The sequence below is a fragment of the Cavia porcellus genome, unplaced genomic scaffold, assembly GCF_034190915.1.
Source record: "Cavia porcellus strain 051 isolate PalLab524CR breed Dunkin Hartley unplaced genomic scaffold, mCavPor4.1 scaffold_26, whole genome shotgun sequence".
In the NCBI taxonomy this organism is placed as follows: domain Eukaryota; kingdom Metazoa; phylum Chordata; class Mammalia; order Rodentia; family Caviidae; genus Cavia; species Cavia porcellus.
The window spans coordinates 16,286,559-16,309,823 of NW_026947509.1; the positions used below are offsets into that span (position 1 = coordinate 16,286,559).

General features: G+C 44.2%; 1 protein-coding gene across 4 annotated transcripts in view; it reads left to right on the forward strand.

Annotated features, from left to right (window-relative positions):
* The window catches only part of Kif26b (kinesin family member 26B), a 462,091-nt gene that overhangs the window by 318,125 nt on the left and 120,701 nt on the right, over positions 1–23,265 (forward strand). For all 4 annotated transcript variants that reach the window (XM_003474264.5, XM_063236763.1, XM_063236764.1 and 1 more), the window contains one exon: positions 10,656–10,839. In XM_003474264.5, the coding sequence (XP_003474312.1) occupies positions 10,656–10,839 (184 nt within the window). The remainder of the gene's footprint in view (positions 1–10,655; positions 10,840–23,265) is intronic.

The window sequence follows — 23,265 nt, forward strand, 5'->3', positions numbered from 1 at the left end:
CTGCTAAAGAGTCCTGCTGTAAAAATGATCATTAATAAAATGTAAGAAATTAGGAACCAAAGTGGATAACAAAACATGACTTAGCCTGTTAACTGTGGCTGCGAGGCCTTTGTGAGACGGAGATTGGGTAGGCGACAGAAGATGAGATGACCACTCAGAATGATCAGATTTAGGGCTGGAAGGGCACCTCTTAGCCTGAGCGATGTGAAACCAGAATGGCAGTCTAGCAACTTTGATTTGGGCATGGGTCGCTGTAACCTGGTTGTAGTCCTTGGAATGATTTGCTGTAACAGAACTTTAGCAAGTATGAGAAAGGCTTTTATGTATCCTGAAAAAGTATAAACCAAGTAAGAAGACTGGGACCTGCACAAAATAGGCCCTGTTTGTAAGTGGCATAGGTTGACCATCAATACCCCCAGAGATTGAGGACTTAATATAGCAGCCTGAATACTCAGGAAGACCTCTGTATATATGGACTCTATGTCCACAAATATAGAGAATGTCTTACCTGAGACTTTAGTGCAACTTGGAATCTGAGACGGACACCTTAAAGGGGGCTGTTGTTGCCCTGAACCCCCTCAGCCTCCAGCAGCGATTTTCTGTCGGTGACGAATCTGGCAGTGTCGACATTTCCTATGAGGGCTAGAACTTAGGATGGCTTACCCACTCTCTGGTGGCTAGGACAGTCCAGTAGCCCTGGAGTAAGGTCTCAAAGAATGCCAGGATGGGGCATTTTCTTGCCCAGTATCTTCTGCTGCATTTGAGCGTGGTCCATGGAGGGGGCAGGCAGCTCCACCTTGTGTAGGTTTACCTGTCTCAGAACTCCAAGTGTCACAAGTGTTAAAATTATAAAAAAAATATTAAGATCTCTATAAGGTTTGAAGGTCAAGTTTTGCCTTTTTGTTTGGGATTTGGACTATAGTAGAATTAAGTAAGTATGCAGGAATTTAATATTGGCATTTTGGATTAGAGAGCAGGCTTTATCTGGATGGCACACCGCTTTTTTTTTATAGGGTGACACGTAGAATTAACAAAGCTTTAATCTGTCTAAAAAGGCTTTAATGGAAACATTTTGTAGTCAAGGTTTAGCAATCTTATGAATAAATCAATCAAAACTGATCTAATACTGTCAAATTCTGAACACATTTACTTTTAAAGTTGTTATTTGCAGTAGTATGAACCAAGACAAATAAAATAAAACTTTAAGAAAACCCTTGTCTTGAAATAGAGCTAGTGGTTCCCAGCAAAAAGGAATTTATAACCTTAGTTGTTAAACAGGAGATTGGTGAAGGCTTTGATTGATAAACAAGACTGGTAAAATTATCAGGTGGCCAGTAACTTTGATTAAATGGTTTGAGAATTGTAATAAAAAAGCATCTTTTGAGTGGAGCCAAATTGTAAAAAAAAGCATGCCTGAGCAGAGCCGCTGAGCTGCTGTTTTGTGGCGCTCTGGCAGAGCACGCCCAGTGGGTGGGGCAAGCGCTGGGATGTAGCGCGCAGGGGCGGGCTCAGACTGCCCCCTGAAACGTGTAAGATGACAGCGGCGGTGATGACGGCGCACAGGGGAGGGAGGGGCTGGGACGGCGCATGGGGGAGGGGCTGGGAGGCGGCCCGACACAGCGCGCGAAGCTGGAACTGCTTGCAGGGCGCGAGGATTAGAAAGCCAATTTAGGAACACAGCTGGGTTTTGATTAGCTTCCTGGACCTGTTTTAAAAGTTTGTTATAGTTAGTATGCTTGTCCTGCTCTGGCACAGCTATAGGCCCAGAGTCATTATAAACGTCCTTAAAATGTAAATCATAACAATTAGTAATAAATTTAAATTGCCTGATATCGTTCTGTGGGTCAACAGAAAAGCTACCTAATTTATGGACAATCTGGGATAGATCAGAAAGGGAAAAAAGCACATGGATGTTAACAAGCCCCTCGGGGCCAGCTTGCTCCCGAAGCAGTAGCAGAGCCTGAGGAGATTCCAGAGCAGAGGGCCACTGAGCAGCCATCCTTCCGGTAGGCGCATGTGAGCAATCATCTGTAGAGCGGCTACAGAGCTGCTGCCGGTCACCCTGGGAAACACGAGCAGATGGCGTCTCACTATGTGCCTTGCAGTGAGAGGACTGCTGTCGGCAGCACAATGAAGCGTCATGTGCACTGCAACAGGGCGGCTGTTGTAGTTCACAAGAGGAGCCACAAGGAGACGTCTGTTGACAATGAGGGTCCTGGAAACATGGCGGCGCCCTGTCACGTGACCCAAAACATGGCGGTGCCTGGGAACATGGCGGCGCCCTGTCGCCATGTGGCCCTCCGGGACATGGCGGCGCCATGCCACGTGGCAGAGGGTTGCAACATGGCGACTGTTCCCTGCGCAAGCTGGAACAATCACGCGACCTGCCGGAAGGACACAGCGACCGAGACCTAGTATGGTGGGCGGGTGGTGAGAATGCTGTAGGGGATACAGAATTCTCAGGAGAAGTCGGAGACTGTGAGGAAGCACTAACAGAGGGATCAGAGCCGCTGGGAGAGTTATGGGTCCCAGGAGAAGGCGGGGGAGAGGATGGAACATCGGGAGATAACTGCGACACAGAGGGATTAGAGCTGCTGGGAGAATTATGGGTCCTGGAAGGTGGAGAGGGAGACGATCGTACAGTGGGAGGTATCTGCAATGGAGAAGGATTACAGCTGCTGAGAGAATCAGGCACAGGGGGAGGAGAGAGCGGTCCGGCGGGAGGTAACAGCAGGGAACGAGTTTGGTGGTAGGCAGGCGGCGGCCGGAAAAACACTGGAGGGCAGGACGGAAAAGTTTGCGGCGCGGTAGAGTTAGCTAAAAGTATCTCAGCGGGAGCACAAGACTTAATGAGAGATGGGCGTGTTCTCAGAATAAGAAAGGCTTGGACATAAGGGAGTTCCAATAACTTGTTGCCAGCTTGACAAAAATCATACAAGTTCCTGAGAATGCAGGGGTCAAATGTTCCTTGCCGAGGCCAAGGCTTGCCGATAAGCGGGTAGGTTGGCCAGACCTCCTGGCAGTAAAAAGTTAGTTGTTTAGTTTTTATGGTACCTTTAATTTTTAGAGTACGTAAATTGGAAATTAGGCATTTTAAAGGCGTCTTTTGGGAGTTAGAAAATACGTTCCCCATGACTGATTCAGGCAAGAAAAAAAACCGGAGGTCCAGAAAAAAGTCGTCACTTATTTGTGGTACCACGCGGCGGCTACGGGGTTCCAAACCGTAAACTCCAGTCGTCACTGAGAGATTTACGAATGGAGTCTACGTGGGGTCAGTAACAGTTTTGCCCGTGAAAGCGCAAGGCTTTAAGGGAAGTGAGGCATTCTTTCAGTGTGGCGGTCCCAAAAATCTCTGCTTTGGGCTATCCGAACCCAAAGAACGTGAGAGATTTTGTGGGCGCAGGTTTGCCCAGAAAGAACCCTGCCCTGGGCGGTCCTAAGGACGTGAAAATGCACAGACCCACGCAGACGGGGAGAACATTCCACTGGGGCTGCCCAGTGCGAAAAGTTCCCCGGGGAGTGCTCACCTGAAATCAGTCTAGCCAATGCGGAGTGCAGGCGGCTGGCAACAGGAACGTCTCGGGAGAGGAAAAAGCTCGGGATTAATCCAGGATGTTATCTGATTATCGGCTAGGAAACTCTGGGTATGTGGCCCAAGAGTCAGTTGATTGCCGATCAAGTCACGGTACCAAATGATAGAGTTATTTCCAAAAGATGAAAAATATTAACAAAAGATGAGAAATATAAAATAAAAAGCGGCCTTTATTCTGAGAACACGGAGAGAGATGACCGGCACCCCACCACTGGCGTCCGACGATCTCTCCGGCGGACACGTGGCGTGGGGGCCTGTAAATAACCTCGGTTTGGGGTGGAACCTAAGGCGGGCATTAGGGATACACAGGTAGCCCATTGGTCCTAGGTTTGGCGCCATATGTAAATTCCCAGGGGTGGGAAGATGGCGTCACAGGTAACTTCCTAGGGGCAGGGCAAGATGGGGCTTCCTGCTTCCGGCTGTGGCTTTCCTGGCTACAGTGTCCTGTCTGGGCCAAACCTTTCAGAGGTCATGCAGGTTTTCAGGCACTATCTCACTGGTCAGTTGTCTGGGACAAATTTAGTAGACCCTGAATGATCTCTTAATTTCTATGAACCCTTTGGGCTCCTCTATAAGCAGCGCACACTTGAACACCCCTTAGACAAGATAAAATATTTGCAGGATATAGTTAGCATCACGTGTGTAGTATTTTAGGAAGGATAAAAATGGTCATGTTGCCTGGTTTTGCTGCCTGATCCCTAAAGAAAGTTATATTTTTTTTATGAAGCTAATAATTCTTAAAAGATCATTAGGACAAGATTTTAGTAATTCTTGGATACTTGGATACTAAGGATGGTAGGATTCAATTTAATTTTCATGAGATACATTGGGGGATTTCCACTTTAATGCTTCATAATTCTGAACATTCAGTGGTAGTTTGACCAACAAGAAAGAAAAGAAGGAAGGAAGGAAGGAAGGAAGGAAAGAAAGAAAGAAAGAAAGAAAGAAGAAGGAAAGAAATTTTCCCCTTTATTCTACAACTGAGATCTAAGACTTTCCCTGCTTAACCAATTAAATTCACCAGATAAGTAATGACACTGGTTTTGTTTTAGGTTGGGGAGCGGCTGATCAGTGGGAACAAGGAACTGTCTCTTGTGATGGTCATGTCAATTTTGAACCAGTTCCTCACTTTACATGCTGTCCTTCTGCTGTGGGAGGAGAGCTGCCTCCTGTGTGAGAGGGCTGAGGCTGTGGGAGGAAGAGCTGGACCCCAAGCGGAGAGCCGAGCTCACCAGGTCTCAATTCTTGCCGAGTCTGAACCATCACTCTCCTCACGGCCGATGATGCCTAGCATGATGCCACTTTCTTTATAGGTGTTCAGTAAATATTAATTTCACCCTGTTGGAGAGACTATGTCTTTCCTTGAAATAAGGCACAGAGTATTACATGGAGCTAATGGATATTTAAGATGCATGCTGGGATGAGTAGCTTCAGCAATGATACTGTCCTTGGTATGAATGAGCCTGGCAAGTACAAGGTCTTGAGTTCAAGTCCCGATACAAAACAAAATCTTAGAAAATCATTCACACAATTTTTTTCCTCCCATGAAAGAAGGAATTCCTAATAAGCTAAAAATTACACAAAATACACTTATAGTCAAATGTCTACATCTTCAATTCTTTCTTCTGTGATAATCTGCCCTTTGTGTCCCTGAATAACACACTTATACCTGAGTAATTTCTAAACTTTAACGTACTATCTGCATGCCACTCAAGTGCTTTATAAAAGAGCTGAAGCTGCTGACCTCTAAGAAATTAGAATAAATTAAATAGGGATCAACAGCTGGTTAAAATAAAATGCTATTATGGAATCTATGGCTATTGAATGTGATTTTTATTTATTTCAAAATTCCAGAATTCTCCTTATGTACTTCTTAAGGGGCTTTTTGAAGTTTTAAAAATAATTCCCTTCATTTCTGTTTTTCTGCATTAAAGCCAGCAGAGGCTTCCTCAGTGGGAAGATTAATCTCTCTTCCTCAAATAGAGATTCCAGGAATCACTGCATTCAAACTCTTCACACTGAAGAGATGTTAGAAATCATCTGGTTTCCCACTACATGCATTTCCCAACTTATCTCCCTGTATGTGATTTTCTACCCATTACTTGAACACTTCTGTGGCAAGATTCTCCCTATGTCATGAAGCTGAGCCATCACTAATGGCTTTCTCCGACTGCTGGAGAAATGTCACATATAATTTAGAGTAACTATCCCTTTATATTTCACTGTTGTTGTTGCTATGATAGGTTTGTTGCATGAATCTAATCCCTACTTAAAGATAATATAGTTCAGTGTGGGATACAGAGACCTAGATTTGACCTTAATGCCAATGCTTATTATCATATTCCATCAAAGTACCACTTATTAGTGTCCTGAACTCTGAGTAGCACTATCTTACTTTCCTTTAAAAATGTCTGTATGGTACGTACTATTTTTGCTGTATCCTGCTAGGCAGAAACTGAGTCAATAATTATAAAGACGATGGTGATGACAGCATTATTGCTTGTCAGCCATGTGGCAGGCAGTGTACTAAGCCTTTAAATACATGATCAGAATTTAAGTAATCTGCCTAATAGTGCTGTTTAATATCCACCTTATTCACTTTCCTGTCAATGAGATTCAGTGTCCCATCTGCAGCTGGAGGGTGGGGAGGTTCATTTTTGCTCACCATTTCAGGCCTGGCCTAGGAGAAAGTGCTCAACCTTTGGCAGCCGGGAAACGGAGAGAGCAGGGAGGAGGCAAAAATCACACTCAGCTACTCCACTCATGGATGGTGAACCCACTGTGAGTCCCCAGGTCCAATCACCTTCTATACATAGGAGCATTTGCACACATTTTCAATCTAAACTGTAACTAGCTGTTTGTTCAGGTTCAGGTTCGATTCTGAAAGGCCTCTGAATTTAACTTCATTAAGCCTCATTTCTTTGTCAAATGAGGGTAATGTTATCTTAAGGTTTTCTGAGACTCAAAAAACACCCTATGAAAATGTCTGTCATCCTTTCTTGAAAAATACTGCCAACATGTCATTTATTTATTTCAAAGATAGTCTTTTAAAATAATTGTATGTTTCCTCTTTCTCCAATTTCCTAGTCTCTGGGACAAATATCTCCTGTTCCTTTAAACTTCATTCATTCTTTTTTTTAAACAAGAAAAGAATAAAAGCAGTGATACAGAATTTCCAAAAAAAAGGAGATTAACAATGGTTAATATATTGTGTATTGATATCTTCAAAGTAGTTGCTTGTTCATTCTTTAGACAGGTGTTTTTGAGCTCACTGCCCTGTTGGAATTTACAATCCAGCAGAAACAGATAATGAATAATAAACATGATAACCAAGTAAATAACTTTCTATTTTAATGATAAGTGTCACGGTTGGGAGTGGCCAGAGAAGGAAACTGGAAATCTCAAAGTGATTCATTCTCTAACACTGTGCAACAAATTACCCTAAAACTTAGTTGCTTTAAGTAGCAATGATCATTTATTATTTTCTGTGGTTTCTGGGAGAGAGATAGTCAGGGAAGACACAGGGGTGTGATTTTCCTGTGCCCCATGATGTCTGAGACTCCAGCTGCAGCCCTGAGGGTGGCATCTAGAACCCTCTAAAAGCATAGTTACTTGCTTCTCTAGCGGTTGACCCACACTGTTGTCTGGGGTCCTCAGTTTTTTGTGTCTAACCTGGGCTTCCTCACAGCCTAGAAGCTGAGCTCCAAGAGTAAGAAACAGTGAGCCACGTAGAAGCAGTGTCGCCTTTTATAACCTAACCCTGGAAGTCCTCAGTCTCACTTTCAGCACAGCCTGTTGGTAAAGGCAATTTCAGGTCACACACAGGTTCAGAGATAAGGGACAGAGACCCCATCTCTCCAGGATAGAGTGTCAGAGTCATGCTGTAAGAAAAGTATAGAGACAGATGTATGGATGTAACCATCTTTGGAAAACGCTCTCAAACGTGATGAACAGGGTAGGTTTGTTAATATGGTAACATTTGGGCTACCGATTCAAAGGTGAGGGAGTGAGTCATATGCCTATCTTTGTCTGTGGCAGAGCATTCAGGTTAAGGCAAGAAAGAGCCTGTGCAAAGGCCCTTTAGGGGGGAAGCTGGGAAGATACAGAGGTTAGTATGGCCAGCCTGCTAATTCTGATGGTTTTTTCCTAACAAATCGATGAGAATAACAGAAAAAATAGTGTGAGAGACACAGAGCACAGAGGACAAATTATGTAAGGCCTTGAACACCATTGTAAATAATTTCACTTTTATTGTTAAGTGAGATGGGGAGACACATGGAGAGCTTGGAGAGACTTGAGTTTTAAAAGAATCACTCTGGCCATAGTGTGGAGAATAGATTAGGGGAGGGCCCAAGCAGGAAGAGAAATCAGTGGCTCAGACCAACATGGCAGCAGTAAAGCTGGTGAGAAAGGGTTAGTTAAAACAAAAAAAAAGTTCCTGGTGGGTTTGATGTGATGTGTGAGAAATCAGATGCCTGGGTCCTTGGCAGGAAGGGCTGCCACTTTCTGAAATAGGAAAGGGTGAGTGCTGAATAGCTAGACAGGGACACATCAGGAATTGTAAAGATGTTAAGTTTGAGATGTTTATTCCATAACTAAGCGGAGTGGTTGAAGAGGTATTTGGATAAATAAAATAAGAGTTCAGAAAGAAGTTTAAAATGAAGATAACTTGCTGAGTCGTAAGTGTAAAGATGTTATTTAATTTGTGATCCTGGCAGCAAATGCAAAATGATGTCACGCAGGAGTGAAAAGACCCACAGGCTGAGCCCCAGGGGCCCCCCAAGAAGAGGTGGAGAAAGTGCATCCAAAAGGCAGGACAGTGTCCTGACGGGACAAGATGGACACTTAGCAAACGTGCCGTCCCTGGTAACCTAGGCAAGGGCCGTGTCAAGGGAGGAGGAGGCAGATGCCTGAAGGAAGAGAATATAGAGATCAGAAAGACAGGAATTGGGTAAATGGAACACAGGCCACACTTTCCATGCATTTCCATCAAGATGAGTGAAGAAAGAGAACAGCAGCTAGCTGGGAAGAAAAAATCCAAGAGAATGATGTATATTTTATTTTTTATGGTGAAAGAAATGGCAACATATTCTCAGGCTCCTGGGAAAGAGATGGGAAAATGCAGTATTGTAGGAGGAGCATCTTAGAGCATTGTCCTTGCATGTGCTTTAATTGCAAGACATTTGCTGACCTCTGAGTGTATCTACAGCATGAGGATGTGGGCCTGAGTAACAGAGAGTAAGAGAAAGGAAAAATCCACCAGGCCACTACTTCTAAATGTCATCCAATGTCTCGCTCCTCAGCCAAGTCTCCCCACTTGGACTGGGAACCCAGGCCAGGCCTTTTCTCCAGGGTAAAACTATCCTACATGGAAACAGATAGGAACCACCTTTCAGCTCCTTGCAGCCCGTGATGAGCCCTCTTCCTTCTGATTCTCCAAGCAGCACCAGCCCGGCCTGAACACTGTGAAGAATCGAACTGATGCCTTCTGCCACTGACAGACACTACGACAGGACAAGTCGCTGTTCATGCAGGGAGAGGGTCTCCACGAGCAGTCACACCTGCCGAGAGAAGCACCAGCCTAGTCACTGAACAAATCCTTTTCATCCTTAATTTCAGAAGGGACCTATCAAGAACAGTGGCAAGAAAATCATGAAAAAAAAAATTCCCAGCTTTTTCCTTTCCCCTGATTGTGGAACTGTCTTTTGTTGCCCTTCACTTCCCATTTCCTTACACCCCAGAGACTGTGCATTTCCCCAAGTTTAGCACATGGTATTGGGATTTGGGAGGGCATCTTCTGCTCCCCATGCACCCATCCTGTATTTCACTCTTGATAAAGGCTTTCAGGCTTAATGCTAAGAAAAATTAAGCTCCGAAGTAGTAAAGCTGCTTGCTCTGTACAAGTGGCAGTTTGTATGTAGCCCAGATTTGTCCAAAGCATGCTAGTTGGTGAAGTGAAATTAAAACCAACATTTCCAGCTCATTAAGAAAGATTTTGGGGAGAGAGGATGTGCAAGTAATACTGATTTTGTCTTTCTGACCTGTCTTGTGACCTGTCCTGTAATTACTAACAACACTAGAGGGATTATTAGGTTTGCATCTGTAGAATAAAGTCATGGTACAAGAAGCATCTCAAACGTTTAATAACAACATCTCCTAAGGAAAGTGAGTTCTAGGACAAGACTATAGTGTGAAAGCACAAGAATTAATTCATAAATGAGGGTAGTAGAGTGTGAAATGCCTCTTGTCTGTTTCTCTCTTTTTTCTCTGAGGAGTATCATGATCCAAGTGTCAGAGAACACATGTGTGATGGAAGCGGTGACATGAGCAGTCAGTGTTATTAATGATGCCGGCCACCTCCCCTCCCACTTGTCCCTATGTGGCCCCTCTGTGCCCCTTCTGTGCCTTGACCCCTCACTCCTTGTACTTGTCCATGAATTGTGTTCTGTATTTATAAACTGCCTTGCACAGAAACCTGTTATCCAGCCCCGAGTTCAGCATCCTGCACCCTGGCTGGAGCGGGTATTCTGATTCAGTGTCATGTACTATGGCCAGTTTGATTTATACCTTCCCCATCGAACTGGGCCTTGTATTTCCCTTCCTAGGCACAGACGTCACGTGGCCTGATTAGTTGCCACGTGGTTCTTCCTCAGCCTGGCTTGGGCTTTACAAGGTGTTAGAGTTTTTAAATGAGCCCTAGGGTCCCTCTCACTTGAGTTTATACCAAGCAAGTTATGGAATGATTAACTTAATAGGTGCCATTTTCCCCCGAGTTGACTGGTTTTATTTATGCTTCGGCTGAGTGTCGGTGGATAACAAACAATTCTTTGTAGATTGTGATTGCAGACCCACGCGGTTTTATGGCCTTTTTCTGCTGTATAAATGATTGGGTAGCTCATTAAGTGTGCTGTGCTGTGTGAAAGGGCCACTCCAGAGACTCCATGGAGGGAGAAGGGACAGGGAAGGGTGGGGTCTTAAGAGAGAGAACAGCAGTGACCTTAACATACCTCATTGTGTAATAATCCCACCCCCCATTGATCCTTTACTGCGTTTGCCTCCACAGAGCTGCCCAGAAGTTAAATCTGTCCTCCAAAAAGAAGAAGCATCGGCCTTCCACTTCTTCTGTTGTGGAGACACCGCTCTTTGCTACTAGCTTCAGTGGGATTCTGCAGGCCTCCCCACCGCCGGCCCCGCCCTGTCTGCTGAGGGCTGTCAACAAGGTGAAGGACACACCAGGCCTGGGCAAGGTAGGTGCCAGGTGCCGCCCGCCATCTCCGCCATCTGCTCAGTATGTGTGGTTTGATCAAGTTTGGGAAAGAAGAAAACGATGGCTCCAGCTTGTTAAAATAAGAAGGTGTCAGGGAGAAAAGGAGACAAAATGAAATTGATTTGGGGGTATAGAAGCACCCCCTTGTCTGTGGTGTCACTCTCAATAACCTAGTTACCCATGTTCAACCTCAGTCTGAAAATATGAAGTGGAAAATTCTAGAAATAAATCATTCATAGGTTTTAAATAACTTTTGTCACAGTGTATTGTCATAGTTGTGTTACCCTTGCTGCTTTTCTCTGGCTGTGGCTAAGTTATAAGTTAAACTTTATCACACACACACACACACACACACACACGTGGTTTAGTATCGTTGCCAGTTTCTGACAGTCACAGAACGTCTTGGAATATGTCCTCCATGAATAAAGGGGATTAGGCCCTGTAAAATTTTCTTGGGTTATATCAACTAAGTAGTAGATTAAGACATTCAGGTTGTTGGAGCTCTGTTGTGATTTTGACAGGAAAAAAACAGCTTTGCATTGTTTGACAGAACAGTAGCCATTTAAAAAAAAAAAAAAATATATATATATATATATATATATATATATAAAGAGACAGAGGCAGAGAGAGGTGGGAGAACCAGAGGAGACTCGAGCAGGAGAAAGGGGTTAAGACAGGTCGTCATTTCCCTGTGGCTCTTTCATGTCTTTCTCTTCCGCAGAGAAATCTGCATTTAAACCAAACCTCTTACTGCAGCGCTGGCATGCACTCCAGTGGTGCCTTCCTAGTCAAGAAAAGCAATTTTGAGTTGTTATAAAGACTTAGAAAGACGCCTCGGAACACTGTTATGAGATATTGCTCAGCGACCGTGGGGATAACTTCATTTTTAAATGTCATCTCTAAACTCTTTCTCTTTCCTGAGATAAAGGTCTGGGAGAAGTAACTTAAGGCTTACTCCTTAACAGAGGAATTAGCTGGGGCTTATGAAAACGGTTAGCTGAAGGAGATGAGAGTTTTGTGTTTTCTTGGGAAGTAAGATGGTGCACACAACTAGACCACTTGACTTGGGCCTTGGGCTTGTTTTGGGAAGTTGTGGGTCATTCTGAAGACAGAGGCAGTTACACTGTGCAAATGGTGATTTTCCTGACTCAGGTCTCTGACTTCCTGTCCCCTTGACACCCAGACATATTTGTGCCCAGGTACGCATCTTCACCAGGCCTCTTGGTCCCTCTGGAAGTGACCCCAGCACCCGCAGCCCCTTCTTCCTCTGTTTTCTTTCCCTTGTCTCCTTCTCTTCTCTCCCATGTGCAATCTCACCACCCAGAGGGAAGGCCTTAACTTTATCATCATTTTTCCCCAAAGTCTTTAAATTTTAAGACTAGGTTGAAGAGAATAATTTTCACTCAGATGGGAAGCATCCTCTTCTGGAGTTTTCCATGGTGCAGGGTGGAGCAGAGAGCAGTTGGCTGATGGCTTCTCCAGGCTCAGAGGTAAATTCAGCTCAGGGCAGTGTCTGTAAGGGCTGCTCCATCATCCCCGGATGTGGGAGCAGATGGAGAAAGCAGTGTAGACTGGGAGTCCTCTTGGGGAGGACACAGTGGGCGCTGGCCACTGAGGAAGGGTGGATGCCCCAGCTGAGCACATGGGGGTCAGAGGGGATGGTTGATGTGCTGCTGTCTCAGGAGCATGGGACTAAGTAATGCAGGGCTTTTGTTTTTCTTTAAATGTGGTAAAATGAGCACAGCATAAAATTGAGCCTCTTAACCGCTTTTAAGTGTGCATAGGCTTTATTTGCTAAGTTTGGAGTGTTAATGCTGGAGCTGACTGCCTTAGACAAAGACTGCCTCCTGCTTTCAACTGTAAGCAGTGTCCCACTCCTCTTGTGAATAAATGATATCAGGATGGTCCGTTGAAAAGACAGCTGATTATTGGTTAGCCTGGGCACTCGTGTAACCAATCTAAACCTGTCCAGGACACCTCAAAATTAACCACATCAGAGGCTATCTTCCTGCAGCTGTTAATGTTGATGCAGCTTCAGAAGGATCAAGGCCTCAAGTCCAAGGCCTTCTGTACCCTTCTTCTCCATCCCCCAACCCTTTCCCTGGAATTCTGAGAGGAGGTTATGAGAGCTCCAAGACCAGGGACCAAAACAGTGGAAACAGAATTTGCACCCAGCACATTGACCCAGCATTTCCATAAAAATTATTTGAGAGAAAGGACACTGGTTGCATCTGGATTTCATGATGCACTACATGTAACGACCAGGTACAAAGGACCTTAACCCAAGTCTGCAAAGCATACATCCGTTTGTTTAAAATTGAAGATACCGTCTCTCTCACTCCGGTATGTGACAAATGAAGGCATTAGCCTGAGGGCCACAGAAGAGGATGGAAGGTGAGGTTTCCATCTAACAGTTCCACATGGCAGGAGCTAAATGCACTCTTCTGTCCTGCTGACCACTGGAGGACAATGGTGGGGCACAAGTGACAGCCAGAAGGGACATGTTTTTCGGAAGACAGTAGTAATCACATACTTGCTATGTTAAAATTGGTGCCATGATTAAAATGAGAAGTTGCCAAGCACACATTTGGTGCTGCTTCGTTCACAGAGAATGTCTGGTTTTCTCACCACCCCCAAGCTTTACTCTGCCCTACCATCTAGGTGCCTGTCTGGCCACCGTAAGGCCAACTTCCCCAACTCCTGTTTGGTTGCTTCCACTAATATGTCACTGTCATTAGAGACTACAGCTTTCTTTTTTCGTGTGAAAAATTCCCATCAATTTATCTCTGTTGTATAATTTATATTTTAATATCTCAGAGAAATACAGTGGAACTTAATATTAGAACATCAGTAATTGGTGCTATTTATAAACTGGCATGTTTGAAGCAGTTGAGGTGGCTTGAACCGTCCAAGCAACTTGACCCTTTAATGCTGACCTGGGGCCTCTGGGCGTGGCAGAGGATAACAGTAGCCACACCCATCTTTTTACCCAGCTCAGCCAACCACCTATCAGGCCTCATCACCAAGACCTCTCCCTCTAGAAACCTGAGAAATTCTTGTGGGCCTGGGAGGGATTTTGTGAGTTTATTTAGAGCAATCCTCTTATTTAATGAACAAGAAAACGGAGGCCCAGTGAGGCCCAGTGAGACTTTCCAACAGCTCCAGAGTCAGGATCAGAGGTCAAGACCATTAAATCACTGTGTTTTCTTCTGTAGAATTGGGCGATCAGTAGAAACACGTGATCCTTTACCATTGTGGGTAGAATGGCCAGGTGTGGTGGCATGTACCTGTAATCTCAGGTACTCAGGAGGCTGAGGCAGGAGAATTGCAAGTTTGAGGCCAGTCTAGGCAATACAGACTGGGGTTTGGGGCAGGGAGAGGAAGACAAAGAAAGTCAGTTGGGTGGAGCCAACAGCATCAGGGGAACACAGTGGCAGCAAAATAACATTGGGACCCAGTGGCCTTCATCCAGTGGAGAAGGACACGCCTGGCCTCTCAGAGTCAGGTCTAGAAGCAAGATGGAGACTGGAGGTTGTCCGTGCCACCACCCACTCCCACTCCCTCCTTGTGGCAGTGACTACCCCACTCCTCCACCTCGAGCTTCATTTCTGGCCATTGAAGTACTTCTTAAAGTGTAAGTTTTGCAGAAATCATGGAAGAGTTTGAGAAAACTTAAGTTTACTTAAAAGCACAGGACCCATCTCAGGATCCTCAGCTTCTAAAGCAGTTCTGATACTCAACAAATATTTACTGAGCACTGGACATGGTGGCACATGCCTGTGATCCTAGCATTCTGGGAGGCTGAGGCAGGAGGATTGATTACAAGCTCAAGCCTGGCCAATGCATTTGAAGAACTTAGTATGAATTTTGTACTGGGTACATAGCTTAGTGCAAAGACCCTGGATTCAAATCCCAGTATCTTATAAAAATAAATGCATAAGTAATGAACAAATAAATAAATATCAAGTATGCACTGCATGTCAGGAACCGTGCTAGGCAGTAGGTTTGCAGTGATGGATGAGGAAAAATGTCCTTCTGACACTTATTAATCTAGTGCTTTTGCCACCGCCTCTGTAGCACAGAGGCATCGCACCAGACTCAAAATCTAGTGCCTTCTTCTAGACAAGCAAGGAATTTCTTCAGTTTCCTCCAGTACTGAGGGACAATATGATTCAAAGAAAAGTCAGAATTATAGAACTAACATGGTAGTGCACACCTATAATCGCAGCACTTGGGAGGCTGAGGCAGGGACTATTGCTGTGAGTTCAAGGCCAGCCTGGGCTACAAAGTAAGTTGAAGGCCAGCCTGAACTGCTAGGAAGGCTCTGTTTCAAAAAGACCAAAAAGAAAAAGAAAAAAAGAATTATAGACCTAAAATGATTCCAACTTTCCAGTTATGCAAAGAAACAATTCTAAATGGCCTTGTAGAGACTAATGAGTAGATAAAGATGATTAGTGGATCAAAGCAGCTTAGTCTCTCCTGTTATATTTCATTGATCTGGCTTATATGTAAATGATACCTCTAATCTGTTTGAAAATGCCTCCCTTCCCTAAGTCCGTCAGTGCGCTTCCTGAAATTCGTTTGCTCAGTTAATTAACAGCTATGTTTAAGGTGTATTTGTTAGTATGTCACAGCTTAATGTCAGAGCTCTTTGTCTTGGACTTCAAGTTCCTAGAGCAAAGCCCATTATCTATTTAACTCCCTGAGAATTTGGCTCTGAAGCCACACCAAGTGTGCCTGGATGCTTTTTAAGGGGAAGAATGGTCGCGATCACAGTCCTAGTGGGACTGGTGACAGTACACCTGCTGTTTGGCTGAATCTTCTCTTCCCAGAGGGCAGAGGGAAACTATATGAGGCATAAAGGGAAGAGGAACCTTCTCTTTGTTCATAACCTGCAGAAATGCCTTAAAAGAATGACAACTGGTGATTGATTGGCGCCCAGCCCTGTCCCCTAAATGTGTTTTGAGAATATTGGAAAATTCCTACAGGTGTATTGAAGCAGCAAAGGAACAGACTCTAGAATCTGGAAGGTGCATAAACAATTTGGTGGAGCAGATATGAAGACCTGGTGGAAAAATTAAGCTGGGAACAGGTCAAGGAAGGCTTGTCATGCTTGAGTCACCCAGCAAATGACTATAAACTTACTGTGTCCCAGGTGCCAGTGAAAGAGGCAGAACACAGGAGCCTAGTGGCTATTCTGGGCTACATTGCTGCAAGGGAGAGGGAAGATATGTACTGATCTCCATAAACCCAGGGCACCCATGAAAATGTCTGACTGCCATTCAGCCTCAGCCACCACACCGGTGCTATGCATGCTGTTTCCTTCCCTTGGGAGGCCTGGTGAGCCTTGTCTGGATAGAACACAGGCTCTGGGGGTAAAGGGCTGGCACCCACGTCCATTTGCCTGTGCATTTCAGAAATGCTGCACTGAGCACATTCTGGCTCCGCGGACAGTGCAGCCCAGACACAGGCAGTTTGGAGAAGCTGTCAGAATTGGGGTTTAGAGATAGACTTGCCTGTGTGCCAGATTAGTTCTCTTAAGAAATAAATGCTGGAGCCACTGTTCTGTTCTCCCTGGCCCTCAATTTTAAATCATCTATCTATTATTAAGCACTATTTTTCAAACTCTATGCCAGCTTATTTTCAACTCTAGTGAAACTTATATTCCTCTGTCTCTGTCTCTGTCTCTGTCTCTGTCTCTCTCTCTCTCTCTCTCTCTCTCTCTCTCTCTCTCTCTCTCTCTCTCTCTCACACACACACACACACACACACACACTTGCACTTGTACCTCATGTTTTCATGTCCTGCATTGTCTAGGTTTAGTTTGAACTCTAAACATTCCTTCGGTGTCTGAACTAATAGTACTAAAAAAAATAAAAGAATTATATGTGCTTTTCTTTTGATAAAGACTCTTTTTCTTTATAGATTTATTAGCATTTTAGGGTAGAAGGTATCCAATTACTATACCTGTGTGAAACTGTATCGAAAAGAGAGACAAGATTCCTGTACAATTGGTGTTCTTGTTGTAAGAGGAGGATAGCAATGAGACTTTTAAAAATTGAAAGAAGGCGTTTTAAAAGGGACTAATATAGCTGTTATTCATTTATTCAGCAAGGAGAGATGGTGAACACAGCTCTCACTTGTTCAGAAGTGATTCCAGGTTATTTCAAGGAGAAAAATCTCATGCCTTCCAGCCCACCAAGGTGCAGGTTATTTAAACAGAATGCAAATTATTCCGTGCCTCATTATCATATCTGTCCTTCCTCATCCCAAAGCTTTATCAGAGGGAAAAGCAAAGTCTAGAGCCAGCCTTCAAAATTCATTTTATATAAAATAAAGAATTCCACTGTGATGGAAAATTCTGGAACCTAGTAGGCACTCACCACTACCACTCCTTCCTTAAACACTAAAATAACACAGAAAAAGTGGATCTTGAGTTCTCCCCTAGTTTGTTTACGGTGTTAGGGAGTAGGAACAGGACCCGGTGTAGATAGTACCTACCCATTCATCATTATAGCTAGCCTGGTAGCTTTTAAATTAAACTGTTAGCTCTTCAGGGAAATAAACTCTTGTGACCTACTACTCTTAAACTGCAGTTATTTTTTTCTGGGCTCAGTTGGTTTTGTTTGAGTCTGCTAAACTCGGGTAGTTGCAATGGTTGGTTGAAGTTTCTTTGCTTCCTTTTTTATTTCTTACTCTGACCCCTTCTCCAACTCGTGTCTCAAGAGAGAGGAGGCCTGAGAGGGACGTTCTGACTTTCCAGTCTTCAGTCTTTCTTTTCCCACCGTGCAGATTTCCACGCAGTTTTCATGGGCACCCGCCTCTAGGCTGCATATGTGCAGTATGCTGCTGCTTCTTTGCGGGTACCTAGGCCTCAGGAGACAAGGTGCTGAGATATTTGGGGGGCAAATCCAAAAGACCTAAGTCAGGGCCACTATTTTCCACACCCCAACCCCACCTCCAGCATGCTGCTATTGAATTTAGCAGCTGTCATTTCTGCAAGTGAAAGAGAACTTATCTGGAAGGAGACTTTCCATTAAAGCTCACCAGACAGAAAAGTCGTAAAGAGTAAAGAAAATGTGGAGTCATTATTTCTTCCTTATTAATACAACTGCCTTTAATTCTGCTGACCCAGCTGCATGGATATCATGGTCTGTTGTCTTCATTATCAGCTGGAGGACAAGAACTAGAAGGGCTAAGGAGCACATTTCTGTTTAGTTAGGTTAGATTTCTGATGGTATGAGACATTGTAAAGCACAAGGTACTCATTTTCTGGCTTTTTCTTGCCTGACATAGTCTAACCAGAGCAAATTAGGTGAAAGGACCCAGGACAAGCAGTAGAGTATTAGATAGGACACTCTGAGCTGCAGGGTCCTGTTATTGTAACTTCCAGGTTGCAAAGAGATAAATAAATTTATCACCCAATTTCTTTGTGGAGATTTTGCATTTTCCACTTCTCTCTCTGTTTCTCCTGAGGAGCTGGGGCTTTCTGCAAAGTTTTAGGGGCATGCAGCCCTCCTGACAGCTAGCTGTAGGTGCTCTCCGAGAGAAATATCTGCAGGCAAGCTAAATTCACTTCCTGACGTATCTGGTGAAACATGCTTCACAGTCTCCTTAAGTAGGTTGTAAATTTCTTGGGAAGTGAAATCATGTTCTTTTCGTATTTTCTGTTTTGTGACTTTTGACCTCAATTCTACTAGCTCTGTATTTTTTAGGTAACTGAAGATGGTAGAACTGTGTGTGTGCATGTGTGTGTGTTTGTGTGTTTGTGCATCTGTGTGTGTAGAGGGAGGAGTAAAAAGAAAAGCATTTTTGTAAAGAGATTTGTAAAAAGCTACCAGCCTTTCCTGTAATTGGAAGATAGTCCTGGGGCCTCTTGGATACCTGAAATTCCTAATTAGCATCTTGACTTATGGAATGAAAACATGAGATAAAATGAGGGAATTCTCCATGGGATAAATGCCACTGTCTCAATTAACCAAAGGGCAATAAGATGGATTATAACGCCAGAATAGGGCTTTTGATCATTCTTTGTCCAAAAACCACATTTTAGTCAAGCTCAGCACAATTAGACAATTACTGATATCAAGAAGAGAGTAGGTATATTTTAACCTACGTTTGAGCATCTTATCTTCCTATGTTTTTCTAGTGCTAATGGCTGAAAGAAAAGTGAATCATGACTTGCTATAATTATCCCATTAAAATGGGATTGATAGCAAGGTTTTGTTAAAAAATGGTGAGTCCAAACTGCTGAGTTTACCAGAAAGTTTTCCTTTACGCTTCACATAGGGCAGAAAATGCTGCTTTTGCCTACTGAAGGATTTGCATCAAATAGAAAATATTTGAATCCCTTCTAATGCTTCATTGAGCTGAAATGTATCATTAGGGAGGGGGAATCACTCTGAAACATTCTTAAAAGCCACACATTTTTTACAGATTGTTAAATAGTGTCTGATATAAAAATCCTCCAGCTGTTAACCCTCTGTGTTCCCTGGCTTGATACAAGACCATCTCAGCTGGAGTACGTGATGCTGCCCTCTGAATAATGGCCCTAAAATTTAAGAATTTGACTTTACAGATAAAACCAACCAAGACAGAATGACTGCAGTAGCATTGACTGAGGGCAAGGGACAGTATTCTTCCAAGTGTCTTTCCTGTTCCCTTCTGTGATTCATCCACAACCCACAGTTCATATAGGAACCTCACCCATGGGGGGCTCAGTTAAGAGAGTTGCCAGGAATGGACACCAGGTGGATTCATGAGCAGCTGCCCTGGTAGGGTGGTGGACCTGAGGCTGAGACAGGTCACCCGCCTCTGTCACTCCCAGTCCCACTGCTTTCTTCCCATATCACTTCAGGACATTTGTGTTAGCCACCACACAGTTTTTTAAGTACAGATCGTGGGTTATGCTTTTGTGTGTTGACTTAATTACTTTTCTCTCATTGCTGAGACAAAATGTCAGACACCTTAAGGTAAAAGGGGAAAAGGTTTATTTAGCTCACAGTATGTAGAGGTTTCAGTCCATAATCATCAAGGCAGGGTGACACATGGCAGAGATGCAACAGTTCATGGCCATGGAGTACAACAAAAGCGACAAAAGCAAAAGGGAAAGACAAGCCTCTTTGTGTCCTTTACAGTGTATCCAGTCTCCTGGGATTAGAGTGGTGCCAATCCAGTCTGTGGACTGAGGAAGGCCATCACCCTTAATCCCAGCATTGCACACTGTAGATTCAGCCAACTTTGAAAAAGTCCTGTGACCCAGTGAGGCTTTGGGAGGGACAGCTAGACAGAAACCATAACATGCATTAAGCAAAGTAGTGAAAGTAAACTAATACAATGATTTCTAAAAGGACAAAACACGTCCTATGTTCTGTGTAAGAACACGTTATTATGCTTTAACCATACTCTAGAATAATAAAAACCCAAGGCAAAGTAGGGCCAGGTGCCCCAGAACTGATTGGATATCTAACCCCATCCAAGGCTGCTGGGTGATTCAGTTCCACTGAGAATTCTGTGATTAGAACCCCAAATCAGTGACCACTGACAAATTTGGATTTCAACTTCTAGATGAAGAAATATGTTGTGAGTATTGACAGAGTGCGGTCTGTGAGTACACTGCTGGGAGACGGAACATTCCTGGAACTCCTGCCCACAACCTTGCCTGGCCTCTGCTCCTGCATCTCTCCCATCATGGAGCGCTCTGACTTCTGTGTCCACACCTACCTGCTTTTCCAGATAGGACCACGTGCACACTTTCTGCAGTACCCCACCTCTTTCTCTGATGAGGCTCCTTTTCTCTATGTTTCATACTACACTTGGCATAGATTTGCTTCCCTGGTTACTTACTGCTTTATAGTGCTCTCCTTGCTTTATGGAGATGAATTATTGGAGCCTTCATGCTGCCTGAGGGTGGGGATCTTGGTCCATGGCACTTTCATAGCACCCCAAATGTTTATCCACGTGTTAGTCTGTGCTATGTCTGGGATGTGGTTGTTCCCAAAGGTTCAGGTCCTAGACTCCTACTCCTAAGAGTAGCAGTGCTGAGAGGAGGTGGGATCTTTAGGAGGTGGGGCCTAATGGAAGGTAACGAGGTCACCGAGGGGACCTGTAGGAAAGGGGTAAATAGTTCCCTTGGGACTGCCAAAAGTGACTTGAATATGAATTATTGCAAAAAGAGTCTGTGCCCCTTGAGTCTGTCTGTCTTTGTGTGTCACTGTGCGATTGCCTGTCTCAGCCATGCTTCTGTAATGATGACATCCCCGTGATGTGATAGAATTATAGGGCCTCATGAGAGCCCACTAGATGCTGAAGCCATGTTCTTAGACCTTCAAACTTTTGAGCTAAATAAAATCCTTTTCTTTATAAAGCACTCTAGCCTGCAGGTATTTTGTTATAGTAACAAAAAAATAAACTGACAGCTAGACCTCCCGAAGTGAAATCCATTAAAATATGGAATGTAACAGCCATTATCATAACTTCTCTTACTGTATCTATCTCACTTATCCATCATCTATTCATCTGTCCCTCTGTCCCTCACCAGTTCACTCACAAAGCGTGTATTATGTGTCTATTTTGGAGCAATCTGATGAGTTAAAAATGGCCTCTTTGCTTAAGTAGCCCAGAAATTGCTATTTCAGAGAGTTAAAAGTCATTCTTTAGGTAGACAACTCAAACTAAAAATACCTGTTATTATTATCATCACTCTGGCTTATCACGGCAGATAAGATCGAAATTTATGCAAGGTAATTGGCTTCCTGGTGAGCTTTCCCCTGCATTCCTCTTTATGGAGTACACTGCAATATTCCGGGACAGTCTTCCTAACACACGGGGGTAACAGCTGATAGTGTGACAGTCGGAAACGATATATCTTTGTTTTGCCTTTAACCCTTTGATGTGCTACATGCAATTGCCTTGCAATTAGTTCACATGAATGAGTTGCGGTAACTTGCAAAACATTTGTGTTCATACAGATGCTTTCTCAAAACAGCTCACACTTCCTTTGCTTATGGAAGGGGTTACTCTGAGTATATGTGATAAGAAAGTTGTACTTTTCTTTCTATGGTGGGGTGACATGAGGGGCTTTGTTCAAGGTCACACAGAAAACTATCTGCTATCCTAGATCAGTCTTCTCTCTCCAGCAACCTTTGTGCACTCTCCATTCTGCTTTTAAGGCTGGGGGAGAAACTTCATACCTTTTAGGATTCCAGCTCTTCCTAGTCTCTTTTGAGAATGCCCCAGTTAAGACAGGAGGGCGGCTCCAAGGGTAGGGGCGATTCTAATACTATTTTGAATACTGTGTGTCCTTGAAGGTAGAAGGAAGAGAATAAAGGAGAATTAAGAGGATTTATGCAAAAGAAACACAAACTTCCTGGTGACATAGAGGCACGCCAGGGTCTCATGTGCCCAGGACACAGACAACTTGAAAGTATTTGAGTTTCAGCTGATATTTTAGCTTCATTCTCCTTCATTTCAGACCAGCTCTCCCCCTCACAGCTGCCAACAGTTCTAACATACCCTACCTTACAGTTTTCACCAGCAGACCAGACAGACTCTGTCTTTTTTGGCTCAGAACTCAAACATTGCCAGGAAGGCCTCAGATTGGCTCTGGTGGGATGTAGGCCGTGGTCATCACCGTGGAATGACAGGGTTGGAGTGAGCGGTGGAATGAGCGCCCAAGGAGAAGGTAAAGCTGGGCACACACACAAGTCACCCCCTCAAGAGTTAGATGGTTTGCAAAACGAGAAAAGGCCAAGAAGCTAGAAAATTCATGACCTCCTTCTTCTGGTTCCCAGTGAGTGTTACCCCACCTCTGCCAGGGCGGCTTCCCTCAAGCCACCAAGGCTTCTTGCTGTCCCCACAGTGCCCTACATGTGGCTCTACCTCAGCATTCATTTTCCTGTGCTGAGTTGTTTGTTCCTCTCCATGTGAGACTAACCGTGTGCCCCATGGGAACCGGTAGTGTATGCACACAGACTGTGAAGCCAGGCCTCCGCTCACAAAGGTTTGCTTCCCCAGGATCTGCACTCATGAGGTTCCATGTTATCATTAGCCTGCCTGTCTTCTCCAAGCATTCAGACGGAGTCACTGTTTACTTGACTAATATATACTGCTTGAACGGACATGTTTATTTGCAAGGCAAAAATGCACGACACTGTCACTCAGAGACCCTCCGAGTGTCTCACCTAGTCTGAGTGTCTTGCTCACCCCCCAGAGCTGGGGAAGTGGTGATAAAGGTGAAGGTTAGTTACGCCTTTTCTGTCATAGCAGTTTAGCATTACAGCAGAGGCTCTCAAATCCTTGACAGGGGTCCAGCCTGAGTTCCTGCCAGATTATATAGGAAAACAACTCATCCTAATACTGTGCACACTGAAAGTTGTTATATGTTTCTGAGTCTTTGGGCATGGAG